The sequence below is a fragment of the Microcebus murinus genome, chromosome 19, assembly GCF_040939455.1.
Source record: "Microcebus murinus isolate Inina chromosome 19, M.murinus_Inina_mat1.0, whole genome shotgun sequence".
Lineage (NCBI taxonomy): Eukaryota > Metazoa > Chordata > Mammalia > Primates > Cheirogaleidae > Microcebus > Microcebus murinus.
In genome coordinates this window covers 14,485,808-14,501,471 of record NC_134122.1, presented here as the reverse complement: position 1 = coordinate 14,501,471, position 15,664 = coordinate 14,485,808, and the positions used below count along the sequence as shown (strand labels likewise).

General features: G+C 50.0%; 1 protein-coding gene across 4 annotated transcripts in view; it reads right to left on the bottom strand.

Annotated features, from left to right (window-relative positions):
* The window catches only part of MYH11 (myosin heavy chain 11), a 104,034-nt gene that overhangs the window by 75,844 nt on the left and 12,526 nt on the right, over positions 1-15,664 (bottom strand). For all 4 annotated transcript variants that reach the window (XM_012790227.3, XM_012790228.3, XM_075995150.1 and 1 more), the window contains exons 2-3: positions 14,655-15,016; positions 4,842-4,998 (exon numbers count right to left, since the gene is read on the bottom strand). In XM_012790227.3, coding sequence (XP_012645681.1) covers positions 4,842-4,998; positions 14,655-14,999 — 502 coding nt within the window. In that variant the 5' untranslated portion in view covers positions 15,000-15,016. The remainder of the gene's footprint in view (positions 1-4,841; positions 4,999-14,654; positions 15,017-15,664) is intronic.

Below are 15,664 nucleotides of genomic sequence, written 5' to 3'. Positions count from 1 at the left end.
TCACATAGTCATGATAATGTAAACTCTGAATGTTGACATCTCCACAATGAAGATAAAGCTATACTGGGACTCTGTGAGATGAGGTTTATATGTGGAAATGGGGCAGTGGGAACACATCAACAGGATAAAGGAGCTAAATCTTCATCTTTCACTGTGAAAAAGTCAACAGGTAGTACCTAAAATTGAAAAACAAAAAAAGAATTTCAAGATATCAACAATGTAATCGGATTTTTGAAAAAATGTTTAAACAAGGAACAAGGACTCCCTATAAACACTGGCATGTAGCACTCTCCAGCAAAAGGTAGAGCAGTATATGGGAGATGCTGCCATTTGTAGGGAAAACAATGAGGGGAAAACAGTTACGTATCTGCTTACGAGAGCGAGAGAGATCTCCAGAAGAAATACCTAACACGCTGGAAACCGTGGTTGTCACTGGGGAGGTGAACTAGGGTTGAAGGGAGAAATTCACCTTTTGAACTTGAATGTGTCATCTTTCCAAAAACAAAAAAAAAAGCATGAGGAAATTTACAACATAAAGTGACATAATTTACACGTACCCAGATGTATCTTTTAAGTGTCTACTTCTCTCTCTCTCACAACTCCAAGGGGCTTGGCTTCCTTTTGGAAGGGTGCAGTGTCTTGAACTACCTCTCAGAAAGTCCCTCCCATGTCCCCAACTCTCTGAGGCAGCAAAGCACCGAGCCTCTAGCTGCGTACTGGTCGGTCCCTGGAGCTCTGGGGGCCACCCCCATCCTCACCTCCACGCTCAGGCTTTGGTTATTCTCGGCTGGAATGCCACCCGTTTCCTTCCTCTCGCCTTAGTAAACCATCCTTCGAGCTCCACTCCTCCCAGACAATCCATCCACCCTTTTATAGGTTCCTTTCTTTAAACAACTCTAATGATTCTTCACTCATTCATTCAACAAATATTAACTGAGCAGCTACTACACACCAGGTGCCAGGAAATGTGCTAGAGATAGAATGAGCGTGCAGACAGGGATGGAGTCGATGGGTTGTATGGGGTTTACAGGTCCTCGGGAACTTGGCATGCACGTAACACAATCAAAATGCTTCATTCTACGTTCGGTGCACCTGTATTCTCTGTCCCTCTCAATCCCACATTGTCACACCCCAGCTTGCTCCACGAAGGAAGCCATGCCTGCTGGCTTTGCCTCTCCACCCAGAGGGTAACTCAGTGTGCATCCCAGCATGGGACAGCAGCGTTCATCCATGGAGTCACACACTGAGCCTACACGAAAAAAATTAATTCCCCCTTAAAATTAAGTGGATGAACAGAATTCTTCCCAAACATGATTTTTGAGACTTTTTTTTTTTTGAGAGGCTACCATCAATGATTTGCCAGAAAGCACAAGGTCATGCCAACACAAATGAATATGTCCCAGCTATTGACTGACATTTAAACTACACAAATATCCTACGTCTCATGGATGCGTGTGTTCACGGTTGCCGTTTTTCGATTGGAGCTTAGAACACGTCAATGTCAACTGAACATTTCTGAGCAGTATTAGAGAGCTGGCTGCATGATTTTGTGTTAAGGAAGGGAAGAAAGAACTGTATTAACTCAGAGGGCCCTTGTCATGGAGTGTAACACTGGCCCGTAGTTAGAAGGTTGTCTGGGGAAGCAAAAGTCATCCCGACACAAAACGAGTTGACCGCATGGGAGATCAGCCCCCTCTGGTCTGCCTCACTGTCACCTACAAGTCGCTGGCCTCACCCTGCCAGTCACTGGGTGTTGACATCCACGGTCATGATATGAACACAGAACAAAGTGGCAGCTCTGGGAAATAAAGAGCAGCGTTTCACAAAGTCCATGGTCTTGGAAAGGCCATGAGAAAAGGGGCCAATTTGCAACTGAGTATCAGAGAATCTCCTCGAACCCTAAGACCCCAGGGGCGTGGAGAGACTGTGCCAAACACTAAGAAGGAAAAGAAGGCCTTAGGAAAACTAGTGACTGCCCAAATGAGTCTGCAAGAATGATCCTCTTTAGCTCCGGCTGCAGAAGGCAGGCATGACATGAAGAATGTTGTATTACACTCTCACATGATTTTGTCAAAAAAAAAAAAAAATGTTAAGGCAAAAAAAAAAAAAAGACCCTTAATTCATTTTATATTCAACTTACAAATTACCATCTAGTTACAATTATAACCAAATTCCTATTATCTGTAAAATAAAATAAACCTGTTCTCATAATTTGCAATGTTATTTTTCAAGCCCAGTTAAACCTCCCTCCCCACCCCCAAAACTTTGGTCCCTCTTTTAAGAGATCGTTTTTCTGGAACCAATTATCTTCAGATAATCAAAACCTCCTTCATTTCATGCCGTTCAGCTCCAGTGTGTGAAAGCTCCATTTGCATAGCAAAATGTTAATGGTAAGGAGCTCTGGGTGATCGAATTCTAGGTGCTGGTAAGTTCCTCTTTGCTTAAATAGATGTTTAAAATTTTTCTAGAATGAATACTAAAAATTTTTTAAGTTATAAATATATATTTTCAGAGCACTCTAGTAATGTTTACCCATCTGTCACTCTCTCTGTCTCCTTTGCTAACAGAATTTTATTTCATTCTGGTATTCAGATAAAATCTGCTTAGTGGGAACTCTCTTAGCTCCAGAAAAGAACCAGGAATCATCCAAACCAATTATAAATATCTCAGTCCCCTTTGCCAGTGATTGGTTTAGGGTTTGGCATGTGACCAAGTTCCTCCCTGATACAAAAAGACAGAGGAAAAGAACCTAACTCTCCTCTTCCAGCATGTTTTTGGATATTATCATATGAGGATGTGATGCCTGGAGCTATGGCTGCTATTTTGTAACTATGAGGAAGAAGCCAAGAAAACCCCAAAGAAGTCTGCTCTTGAGCTGCTGACGTACCTAACCCTAAAATCATCAACCTCTAGACTTCCTGTTATATGAGGTAACAAACTCCTATTGTTTAAGCCACTTTAGTTAGCTGTTCTGTTACTTGCAACCCAAAGCACCCCAAATGATATGAACACCGTAACTGTGTGATGTTTACCTTTCCAAAGAGGTGTGTGAAACACTTTTGGAATACCCTTCTATCGAGAGAGACCACAAAGGACGCATGTACACACAAAAACCAAAGCCCGTCTCCTGGTCTGTGCGGGCGATGGCAGACCCGAGCTTAGACTGATCCAGTTCAGGTCACAGCCGTGGTGTCTGGCTGACTCCGTCAGCAACTCAGCGTACTTCTGCCTGAACCTCCTTACTTGGGGGCTCACCTGAATTTGGTGGGCACGCCTGAATTCCTGCCCTCAGGAACTTTTAGAATTCTGTTCCTCTCAATTCCTAACTCAGATTCCTGTGTTCCCAGGTGCCAGCTTCCCCTTTAGAGGTGGTGTTAGTTTCAGGTTCCCTGTAGCCTTCGCCCGGCCACCAGATGCCCTTGCTCGTATTAACTGCCCGGCGCCCGCGTTCGACTCAGGGGTGGGTGTCCCAAGGCATCCCAAGTGCTCCAAGGAGAAGCCGAGACGACCCCCCAGTCACAGACTCCTACGCTCCACGCCTGTGTGCAGTAGGCACTGTAGGAAGCACAGCGAGCATCCTAACGTGTGGTAAGAGACGGGATTTTAGGTGCCACCCAGATGAATAAATCTTATTTTAGTAATTATGTGTTCTTTCCAATGTGCATTAGAAAAATATAAAACGGGTAATAATCTACCTTCTGGTTTCATGCACGACGAAGGTAATAATAGCTTACACTTAATGAGTTTTTACCAACCGGCAGGCACTGCGCCACGCACTTCGTTTGTAATGGCACACTTAATCCTCACATCGGCCCAGTGAGGCAGGCCATGGTTAGCGCACTCCCCGTTTACAAACGAGGAAGCGCGGAGAGGTTACGCTCACCCAAGGCCACACAGCCCGAGAGTGGCAGGGCTGGGCCTGGAACACGGGCAGCTCTGTGCTAGAACCCACGCTCCTAACTAGTAGACTACATTGCTGGTTTCTGCTTAGTCTGAAGTAGTTTGGGGATGGGGGAAGCTTATAAGAAAAATGAAAGGGAAGTAATGTAAGGACATCATTTTTATGAAGTTCAAGGATAGGCCAAACTAATTGAGGGTGGCAGAGGTCAGCACAGCAATTACCCCAGGGGGTCTCTGTGTGTGTGGAGGGAGGGTATTGAGGAGGTATAGACAGGTATAGACAGGGAAGAAGAACGAGGGAACTTTCCAGAAATATTTCACACCTCGGTCTGGGCGGTGATTATACCACTGCAGATACACGTAAAAGTTCCTTTTAAGCCCAGCACTTTAAATCAGCACACTCTGCTGTGTACGTCTGCTGTCACACGCCTCGGTGAGGTCTATTGACAACAGTGCCGACAATAATACACAAACATGAAGGTAATATGCAAAAGTCCTCAGCTTGGCAAAGCCAGCATTAGCGGTTTCTACAGCAAGCCACAGGATGGAGACGATCACCCCCTTTGACAGATGAGGAAACTGAGGCTGGAGAAGAAAGGACATCTGTCCGCCCGCCGTCCCATGGGGAGCGAGGCACCGGTGGGCACACACCAGGGTGGCTGTGACCCACCCTCTCCCCTTCCTTTCCAGACGGCTGGCCTGGCGGGACGGGGCCCATGCCCGTATTTGCCCAGGCTCCACGCACACAGCTGTTCCGCTGGCTTTTTCCCTTTTTCAGTCACAGCACTCGGGTCCCCGAGCGCTGCCTGCCAAACTCCGCATTCCTGGCCAGCGCGGCAGGCGGGCAGGCAGGACAGGACAGGACAGGAGGGGCCCTGGGGTGGCCCTGCGTGGCCTCGCCCGGCTCCTCCGCCCCCTCCCCCCCACCCCCGCCCGCTCACCTTGCAGCATGCTCCGGTACGCCGTGTCGGCGATGGCGTAGATGTGCGGTGGCATCTCGTGCCTCTTCTTGCCCTTGTACATGTCGACGATCTTCTCCGAGTAGATGGGCAGGTGCTTGTAGGGGTTGACGACCACGCAGAAGAGGCCGGAGTACGTCTGGGGACAGAGAACCGGGCTTACTGCCGGGCCTCCCCACGGAGGGGCCATCATGTCAGAGATGAGGACAGCGCGGCTCCGAGTCCCGGGGGGGGGCCCTGGCGTCGCTGACGTGGGGGTGCAGGGGAAGAGGAGCGAGGCTGGAGACTGGGTCTCCAGGCTCCTACGTGACTCGCGGGGCTTCAACAGCCCTGGGTTCCAATCTCAGCTCCGCCCCTACCAGCTGTCACCCACCCCCTTGGGGTGACTCGCGGGCTTACACGGCAGCCTCCAGCATGAGCACCTACCATGTGCCAGACGCCACACTAAGCACGGCGATGCGAGCATCTCTGTATCGAACGTTCGTAACCGCCCTCTAACATGTTCTAGAACTAGATGGTGGTGACCATTGCACAACACTGTGAATGCACTAAATGCCACCGAATTGTGTCCTTTAAAACAGCGGTCCCCAGCCTTTTGGGCACAGGGATCCATTTCATGGAAGACAGTTTTTGGATGGGTTGGGGTGGGGCGGGGAGACCAGGAGCTGTGTGGCCTCGTGCCTGACATGCCACGGCCTGGCGCCGGTCTGTGGCCCGAGGGGTGGGGAACGTGGTTTTAAAATATTTAAAATGGTGAATTTTACGTTACATATATTTTATCACAATTTTAAAAAGTGAGCCAGGTGCAGTGGTTCATGCCTGTAATCTCAACACTTAGGGAGGCCAAGGTGGGAGGATCACTTGAGGCCAGGAGTTCGAGACCAGCCTAAGCAAAATAGTGAGACGCCAGCTTTACAGAAAGAAAACAAATTAAAAATTAAAAAATGAGCCAAGGGTGGTGGTGCACACCTATCGTCCCAGCTACTTGGGAGGCTGGGGCAGGAGGATTGCTTGAGCCTGGGAGTTTGAGGCCGCAGTGAGCTGTGATCACACCACTGCACTCCAGCCAGGGCAACAGAGTGAGACCCTGTCTTTAAAAAAATTTTTAAAAAGTTAAAATAGCAGTCCTTCTCTACCAGGTAAATAGGAATATAAAGGAAAATAAAAATGTCAGAACCACCTCCCCCAACTCTTTACACAAAAGGGAAGATCAGGCTGGAGGCTGAGCCATGAAACACCCCCTTCCAAAGGAACAGCTGCCACTAGCATCGTGCATTAGCCAGGTCCCCTGGAAAGGTGAAAGGCCTTGGGCATCTACAGGACTGCACCCCCGGCTCATTCACAGGGAAATCCCTTGTTGGCTTCTCATAACCAAGGACGTGCGAATTGGAACCCTGGGTCTGCAGGCTGAGCCCAGCTGCTAAAACCGAAGTCTGTTTGATTCCACGCTAGGGAATGTCGGCTGCTTATCTTCCCCGGCACAGAACAGAGACGAGATCCAACGTTCTCCCGCTTACCGGGGACATGGACATCACGACGCTTCCCGCACCCGGTTCTCTTCCAACATTCACCTTGTCTGATGAGAAACGCACAGAGCCCCACAGGACTGTGAACGTTCATCTCAACCTGCCGCACGCTCCCCGCTTTCGTCCTCATAATTCGGCTGACCACGCCTCCGTTGGTTGGGACCTCTGCCCCGGTCACCGATCCCGGGCTGTCAGGGACAGCCAGAAACAGCCGGAACAGGGAAAGGGGAGCGAAGGCTCAGGACCGGTCGCCCCGACCCCCGCCCATGCCCTGCCTGTGTGAGGCGTCACCGTCACTACTGTTTCCCTCACTGTATGTCAGATGTCCCCATGGGCTGAGGTCAGGGTTCAGGAGCTAGCCCAACCCGTCCCTTGGAACCGCTTTCCCCAGGCAATAAACGTCAGCGCTTCCCAAGGCTCTGGTGGCCACGAAGCGAGTCTTGTCCCCCAGAAGTGACCAAGGGAGGAGGAGCGGAGATTCCACCTCGGGTTACATTTGGGGAAAACCAAACAACAGAGAGGTTAAGCCACCCGATCGAAGTCACCAAGCAAGACCCTGGCAGCACCGAGCTCAGCCTGGCCCGCTCCCTGGCGTGAGCACGGCCCGTTGCACCACCCAACCCAGGCCCCGTCCTACAGAAGCAGAAAGCTGATCATTTGCTTGTTCATTTCTTCATTCAATATGCATTTTCTAGGTAGCATGCAAGATGTTGGGACTACAGAACATGTTTTTTTTTTTAAAAAAAAAAACAACTCTCGAGGGGCTTTCAGTCCAGGGTGGGAGCCAATTACAGAGTGGGAGTTCCTTCTGGGGCTCAGTCGGCTAAGGGGCGATGGTGTGTGATGGCTGGGGGTGCCGGTGGAGGAGGGGTAGCCTTCAAGGGTACAGGATCAATGGGGGAGGGGCAGTAATCGCTGAGGTTCCCTCCATTCCCCCCATTCCCTTATGGGGTCAACATGAGGCCTGTCTAAACAACCATCCACCATTTACTGAGCAGCTACTATATACCAGGCCTGTGCCAGAGGCTGGAGATAAAGAAATCAGTGATAGCAGCCGCCCTTAAAGAACTTACAGATCAGAAGGGGAGACAAGTACCTTTAAGAAAAGAATCGTAAGAACAGAGGATTAGAGGAACAAGGAAGAGAAGGCCTAAAGCCCTAAACCGTGTTGGGGGTGGTCAGGGACATTTCTGGGGGGAGGTGCTCCCTGTTTTAAAGGAGGGGAAGGTGTTAACCGGCTCAGGGTAGGAGGGACAGAGGCAGAGAGGCAGGAAGGCAGGTCGGGGCGCATGCAGGTGAACTGCAAGCAGACTGGTACAGCTGGACCTGAAGGGGAGCAAAGCCAGGGCAAAGGTAAGTGGGGTGGGGACCCGCACCCAGCCTGGTGGGGCTGGGACCGCCTGGATGCTACGCCCCTCCCCCAGGCCCCTCCTACCCACCCTGGGAACACCAGCTGCACAAGTGCCCTGAGGGTGGGGAGCCCCTTCCATCTCTCCTGTGGGCATACAGTAAGTGCTAACTAAATGCTTGTTAAACGAATGCCTGGAGGATAAATTAACAGTAAAGATTCCCCAGAACAAAAGCAGCCTGCCTTCACCTCTGTGACCTGCGGGCCTTATACTGCACACAGTGGGTGCTCAGTAGACCTTGTTGAGCCAGGGCAGGGCTGTGTCTTGTTCATCTGTGTCCCGTCCCCAGCCCAGGCCTCCAGAAAAAGTACCCAATCAATGACCCTCTGAACAAAGGTCAGCCGAGCCCCGCCTCCCCTTCAGAACTCAACTCCACCTCCAGCTCTCTGGGCCATGCCCACAACCACGCCCCTGTTGAATCTGGGAATCATTCACAGCCCAAACCATCCCCACCCAAGCCCTTGACCTGGAGGCAGTAAGGGGCAGTGGTTATGAGTTTGGGGGACTTGGATTTGAACCCTCACTTGGCTACTTCCTGGTTGTGTGATCTTGGGCTAGTCCCTTAACCTCTCTGAGCCCCACTTATCATCATCTGCAAAACGGGGGCATACGAACAACTTCTTCAGAGGTTGCCTGGTAGGTGGCAGGTGCTATAATCAACCTTAGTGACTGTTACCGTGCTCCCTTCGTTCCTCGATGACAAAAACCTCACCACCTTGAAGCCTTCACATATGCTGTTCCCTCTACCTGGAACACTCTTCCCTGATCTTCCCAGAGCCCTGTCTATCTCCTTTGTCAGAGCTCAGCCTCCTGGAAAGGTGAGCTGCATGCTACCATGTCCCCAGCACCCCGCACAGTGCTAGCCTCAGGGTAGACAATACTCGCTGAGTGACAGGAATAAGAGGAGGAAGGAAGGAGCACACCAGCCCTCTCCACTCCAACACTCGTTTCTAAAGGAGCAATATTACTTTCCTCCCCTCCACTTAACACCTCTCCTGGTGCCATGCACACAGCAAGCACTTAATGCATGCCTCCAGGCAGATCTGAATCTCTGTTCAGTCCAGCAAAGACTTCCCAAGCAGGCCAGGGTGCAACGGTCGCGAGGAAGGCCCGGGCAGGCGGCAGCATGCCTCACTCGGTGCGCTGGGCTTCGGACCCCGGCTGCTCCACCGCCACTGTCAACCGCGGTTCACCCTCGCCCGGGCCCAGCCCACCCGGAGGTGGCTGTGTCTCCACCTCCTGGCCCCCCTGAGCCTTCTCCAGCTGGTTAAGTGCACAGATTTCGTCATCCTGGCCTCTCCTGTCCCAGCTGGCCTCTCACGGGCCGGGTGCCACCAGCAGGTCCCAGCTGCAAACCCCAGATTTCCCTCTTGCGACCGTATTAGGAAGCGACTCCAGTTTTTCCCTGACACTTTATATGGTCAGCCCCAGAGCCCGAGCAGGGGGCTGCTCCCAGGCCTCTGGCAGAAACAAGGAAGGAGGAGGAAAGGTGGAAGGCACACAGGCCTGGGCCGAGTCTCAGGTAATCTCGCCTTGCTGCCTGCCTGACTTGTGTAGGTGGGCCTACCTCAGAGCCTCCTCTTCCTCCTCTGTAAAATGATGGATAATCAGACCTTCTTTACGAGGCTGGACAGCAGCAGCACGGCTTTCTGAAATCTAGCCTAGAGATAGACACAGCCTTCTAAGAATATGCTTTTGCTATAGCCTTGATTTTATTACAACAGCAAAAAGACTAGAAACAACCTAAATGCTCATCATCAGGCAATGGGCTCAATAGTTATGGTTCATCCCTATAGCAAAAGGTTGTGTGGCGGCTCCATATCTATTACCATGTAATCATGGCCAAAATACGCAGTGAGATGCAAAGAGCAAGATGCACAACAGCACGTGGCCTGGGCTGCCATTTTTGACGGAAGCAGGAAGGGCTCTGCATTTGCCTGTGCATGTGTAAGACTGCTGGAGGGCTATGTTAGAACCTGGTGGCCACGACTTTTCCAAGCAGGGGAACAGAAAGGTTGAGGAATGGAAATGAAAGGGCAAGTTCTTATACTCATATATACCATTTTATGTATTATTTGCATATATTACCTATTCAAAATGAGTTTTAATGCTGACTAGGTAGTTATGAACAGACATGGAAAAAGCCACAAAATGTGGTCAAGTGAAGAAAAGCAAGCTGCAAAGCATATGTGGCATGACTTCTTGGTATATTTGTTGTATGTGTAGATACATGACCCTGTGGATCATGTTTACCTCCAGGAAAGAGAACTTGGGGGCTAGAGAGGGACATTTTTGCTTTTTATGATGCATACTCATTTTTAAATATTTTCTTGTGGCCTTTGCATAGACACTCTTTTATTATTAGAGGAGGTTCTTGGAAGCAATAATGACTAGAAAGATCTAAAGGGCTTAATTTCTGGGGTTCAACAAAGGGCAGCCTCCAGCTATAGTTTCTTCCCACCCTCCAGGGCCCAGTGCTGTGACTGGCACCCAGAGGACCTCTGCTCACAGTCTGCTTGCTCCCTGTGTCCCCAGGTAGACTCTCCTGCCAGGGAAGGATAAGATTACTGGGCTAGGTCTTTAAGACAAAAAAATCAGCACCTGCTGGAGTTGGGAAGGCAGGCCTCTCCTGGCCCCCTGCTCTTCCCAGAAGCACAATCAGAACTGGAAAAACATCCTTTGGGGCTTCTGAGTTGGAGATTTGGGCTTGGGGACCTGATGAACACCAGGGTCCACCCACCTTTGCTCTGGGGCACATTGTTCCCAACCCCAGAGGCTTGGTGCAAGGGCGGAAGGTCCCACTGTCTTACAGGGACCAAGCAGGAGAGGCAGGAGAGAAGCGGGCCAGGTGTGAGTGGATAAAACAGGTGCTGTGTCAACAGATGCCAGCACTCAGCCCCAGGGTCCAGGAGGCCACAGGGAGTGGGGGCCCCCATCTCTCGGGGACTGCTGCCTCGCGCCCTGGGTCTGGGGGTACCAGGTCCTCTGCTTTTTCAAGCAATGCCAGAAACTGAGATTTTCTTTTTTAGGATATATCTTTTTTTTTTTTTCTTTTTCACAGTAAAATGTCAAGCTATCTTTTTTAGGATATACCAAAATAACTGCATTTAAAAAAATCACTTAACTCTGGCCCAGCAGCTCATAGGTGGTGCTCAAACAATCACAGTGAAAGGTTAGAATCTTCCCTGCTGCGCACTTAAAGTATGTCCAACTCAAGGCTAATGACACCTGTGGCACTGTCCCCACCTGCCCCAGTCCACACCCATGACCTCCTGCTTTAAGCCTCCTGTCACCCTTAGGGCCCTCTATCATCACCGGCAGTCACCCCGGCCCTGGACTCACACAGACTTTGAATTCCAGCTCTGCCCACTTACCAGCAGGGAGACCCAGCACATCTGAGCCTCAGTGTCCTCATCTCTAAAATGGGGCAATAGCATCTGTCCCATAGTGTCATGGAAAACATTACATGAAATTGCAGTTAGAAAACATTGGTCCTGGGGCCGGCCTTCCTGAGTTTGAGGCCCACCTCTATTTCTCATCAAGTTATTTAACTTTTCTAAGAAAAATTTTTTTGTTATCAGCAAAAACCAAAATAAGACTATATCTTTCTTACATAAAGAAAATAATAGTAGTAATAACAATATATTAGCACCAACTCTTAACATGGTAGATTTTGAATGACCAGTAACCACTATGGTTGTTGTGAGGATAACAGGCTCCCCAAGAGTCAGATGAAAGCTAAGACCCTCGGCCCAGAAAAAATACACATAGGCACAAATCGTTCCTAAAATCTCAAGAAGCTTCCAGACTTCCTAATGCCCGTTTGCAGGTGCTGAGTGCAGAATCTGTGTCATGGATCTGCCTCTAGCTCGGGTGCATCTCGTCTTCCTCTGCTTAATTGTGAAGCAGTTGCAGGCAAGAACCGGGCTCTTTGACTCGTTATCACACAGAGAAGCAGGAGAGGGACAGACGGGGCCAGAGTCTGAACCCAGGTCACTTCCTAGCTGTGCGTCCTCAGAGTCCCTCCTAAGTGTGCACTACCTCCCTGCCCCGGTCACCTAATCTGCAGAGTGGGGCATCAGCTGCACTGTCACTGTTGTCACGAGGGACCAAGTGGACTGGGGAGGACCTAGGACAGTACCTGGCACAGAGCAGGTCCACACCTGTTGGGCTTCCTCCTCCTGAATCCCTCGCCCCCTCCCCTAGCAAGGCGCCAGGGCCAGGGCTGACTGATGAAGCGGTCCATGCGGAAGTCCAGGCAGAGAGAACTCAGCCAAAGGCAGTGTCTACAGGAGCGAAGGCACCGCCGTGGACCACGAATCAGAGCCACGTTCCTGCCCCTGTGTGCTGTGAATGATCTGCGGCAGCCCAGGTAAGTCACTGAGCGTTGCTGAGCCCAGAACCTGCATCCGGGACGACAAGCTCCTCTGGCTTCTATAGACTCTTCTAGATCCAAGAGGACAAGAGGTCTGCCAGGACCTTCTCAAAGGCCCATGGTTGGAGGTGAGCCTTGCAGAACAGAGGGAAAGTTCTCAGCATCACCGAGGGCCTTGGACTCAGCATCACCTTGTCACCCACCTATTAACAAGAGTCACGCGTTTTGCCACGAGGCTGGGAGAGTGACTTACTCTGCCCCCCGCCAGCCCCCTTGCCCCCATTATCTCCTCCATGGTGGACATGGCTTTCTATTAAGTGATGAAATTGACCAGAACGGAACGAGACGGGAGCGGGCGCATCATCACAAGGCTGAAAGGATTTTAATCTCATCTGTCCAGAGAAGCATGGCAGGAATTTAAAGCTTTGATTCGTTTTTGTTTTTTTTTTTAATCTGCTGTCAGAAGATACTCTGGGTCTCGGGACTTTCATAAGCCCCTCGTTTTCTTCTGCTTTCTATTTTGGGTTCAAACACCAGGCCAGAGGACAGCAGGTGAAACCATCCTCGACCTCCCTTGGTGGGAGGTGACCCATCTCGGATGGGGGACCTGGCCCCACGGAGCCCCATTTTCCCCGTGGCTCGCTGCAGGCGGGCCTCCTTAGAGATGCCCAGTGCACCGGCAGCCCAGGTGGACGGCACGCACACACCAGGAGTGCCACAGACGAGAGACTTTCCCTTCTTCGGGGACTGAGGACGGGCCTTACCACTTGGACCCCAGCTCGCCGTCCTGTGAGAGGAGACGAGCAGACTTAACCTGGCGATGTCGCGCGGATTGCATGAGATACATCGTGTCAAGGTACAGAGTGCCTGGATCGGAGGAGGTATTTAATAGTTACCGGTCACTCCATCTTCCCCTTTGGCTCTTTAAAAAATGCCACCATAACCCCTTCCAAAATACCCATAGGACAATCAGATAACGGCACATTCACCTGGCAGATTACACAGCCCTTAAGGGGTCTGTCTGGGCTGAGACGTGGACGGTGTTGATGGTTGCATATGAATGTGCTCACTACCACGGAACTATATACTTAACAATGCATACATAGTGAATAATGGCTAAGACGGCAAATTTTTTATATGTATTTTAAAAATTGGGGGAAAAACAAAACAGCAAAATTCCCCTCACAAGTGTACTTGATAAGAGCATATTCCTCTATTTAACTTGCCTATATAGACTCTAAATATTTTAAATTGAAAATGGGCTATTTTATCCCAACTCACCAACTAGTACCTGGGAAAGAGAACAAGTCACCAAACATGTGCACAGTAGGCTTTTAAATATGTGAACATGTACCATTCTCACCAAGAAAGATGAAAAACGCACCTCCATCTCTGGGTGAGGACTACTTTTGTGTTTACTATGCTTTCTTGGATTTTTCAAGTCTTCCATGGTGAACGTGTCTCATTTTCTTAATTAGGAAAAAAATTGGCAGGACATTTTTAGAGATGACATTTTTGTAACTTTCACTTGGCAAAACACACAGGGCAGGGCCAAAAGGACATAATGATGAAGTGACTGTTTGCACGATTTTGCAAAGGATCTGAGAACTTCCGGCTTGTAACAATAAAAAAGATCATGAGAACAGCAAAGACCTGTCACATAACACCTCACTATCTGAGTGCCTACTATGTGCCAGGAAGTGTAAGTGCTTTTGTTTTAGAGTAACCCACTGTACGAGACTGGTACTAATCTTTCGTCCATTTTGCAGAGAAGGAAACAAAGTTTCAGAGAAATGAGATAACTTGTCCAACAGATTAGCCTGCCCTTTCAGAGAGGGGAGGGGACCTCTGCCCACTAGTCTGGCATCACGGGATATCTGTGTCCGTCTTGTTCTGGGCAGCTAGTCCAAGCCCACAAGGGACCTGTGCCCGCAGAGTCACACACACTCACACACCCAGAGTCTTGCTCTGTCACCCAGGCTGTTGTGTAATGGTGTGATCTTAGCTCACTGCAGCCTCCAACTCCTGGACTCAAGTGATCCTCCCGCCTCAGCCTCCTGAGTAGCTAGAACTACAGGTACACGCCACCATGCCTGGCTAATTTTTTAATCTTTTGCAGAGACAGGGCCTTGCTCTTGCTCTTGTTCAGGCTGGTCTCAAACTCCTGACCTCAAGCGATCGTCCCACCTTGGCCTCCCAGAGTGTTAGGATTACAGGGGTAATCCACTGCGCCTGGCTCAATTCCCATTTGACAGATAGGAAAACTGAGGCTTCAAGAGGCAACATAACCTGTTCAATGTCACAGAAGTAGGTAGGGCAGGACTGAGATGTGAAGCCACGTCTGAACTATCCCACCTCATCCTGCGATCTCCCTTGATCAAACCTTCAGCCTCCCCACCCGAACTCCAAACACATTTCTAAATGCCTCCTTTCCTTATGGGGGCAGGAGCCCAGGAGGAAGGAAGCGACTGGCCGAGATACTCACGTAGATGAGTCCAGAGAAGTACCTCTCCCTCAGGTTGTGCAGCACGGAGGCTTCATTGAGGCACGTCAGCTCCGCCATGTCCTCCACCTTGGAGAACTTGGGCGGGTTCATCTTCTGGATGTCATCTTTGCCGACCGTGACCTTCTTGCCGTTCTCCACCAGCTCCACGATGACCTCATCCCCCTTCTCCTCCTTGATGCTGGCGGCCTCGAAGCCCTGCTTCTCCGAGGGGACCCAGACCAGCTTCTTGGCAGCCCAGTCCGCCTGGGCCACTGGGCTGTTGATGAAGTTTTTGTCCACAAAGAGGAACTTCTCATCGTCACTGAGTTGGCCCTTCTGTGCCATGATGCCTGGTCGGTCCCCTGTGGAATAAGGTGACAGGGTCAGAATCGGGCCAGAGCCAGGTCCTCATGACAGATAAACCTATCACCTCTCCATGTCTAGGAACACGGGCTGCAGAAACATGCTACAAAGTACGGTGATACTGCCTGCAGTATTGTTTATGCTGCCAAAGAACGGAGACCACCCCAAGGCCCTTCAGAAAATGATTTGCATCATTCCCCTAATAGCTAAAAGCAAAGAACCCAAATGTCCATCAACATGGAACTAGATTCAGAAGCCATGGTGTTTTCACACAGTGAAATCCTACCCAGTGGTTAAGCAGCAAGAAGGATGTCTGCATGTGCCGACATGGAAAGATATCCAAGTCTAACTGTCTACTGCAAGATAAAAGGAGGGTCCTTGAATAAACATGTAAATACCAGATGATCCAACAATTCCATTTCTAGCTGTATATCCAGGAGAAATGAAAACATATGTCCATACAAAAACTTGTACCTGAATGTTCATAGCAGCATTATTGATAACAGCCAGAAAGTAGAAACAACCCAAATGTCCATGAACAGGAAAATGGATAAACAAAACGTGGGATATCCACACGGTGGATTTTATTCAGCCATAAAAAGGAAGAAAGTATAGACACCCACCACAACGTGGCTGAACCTTGAAAC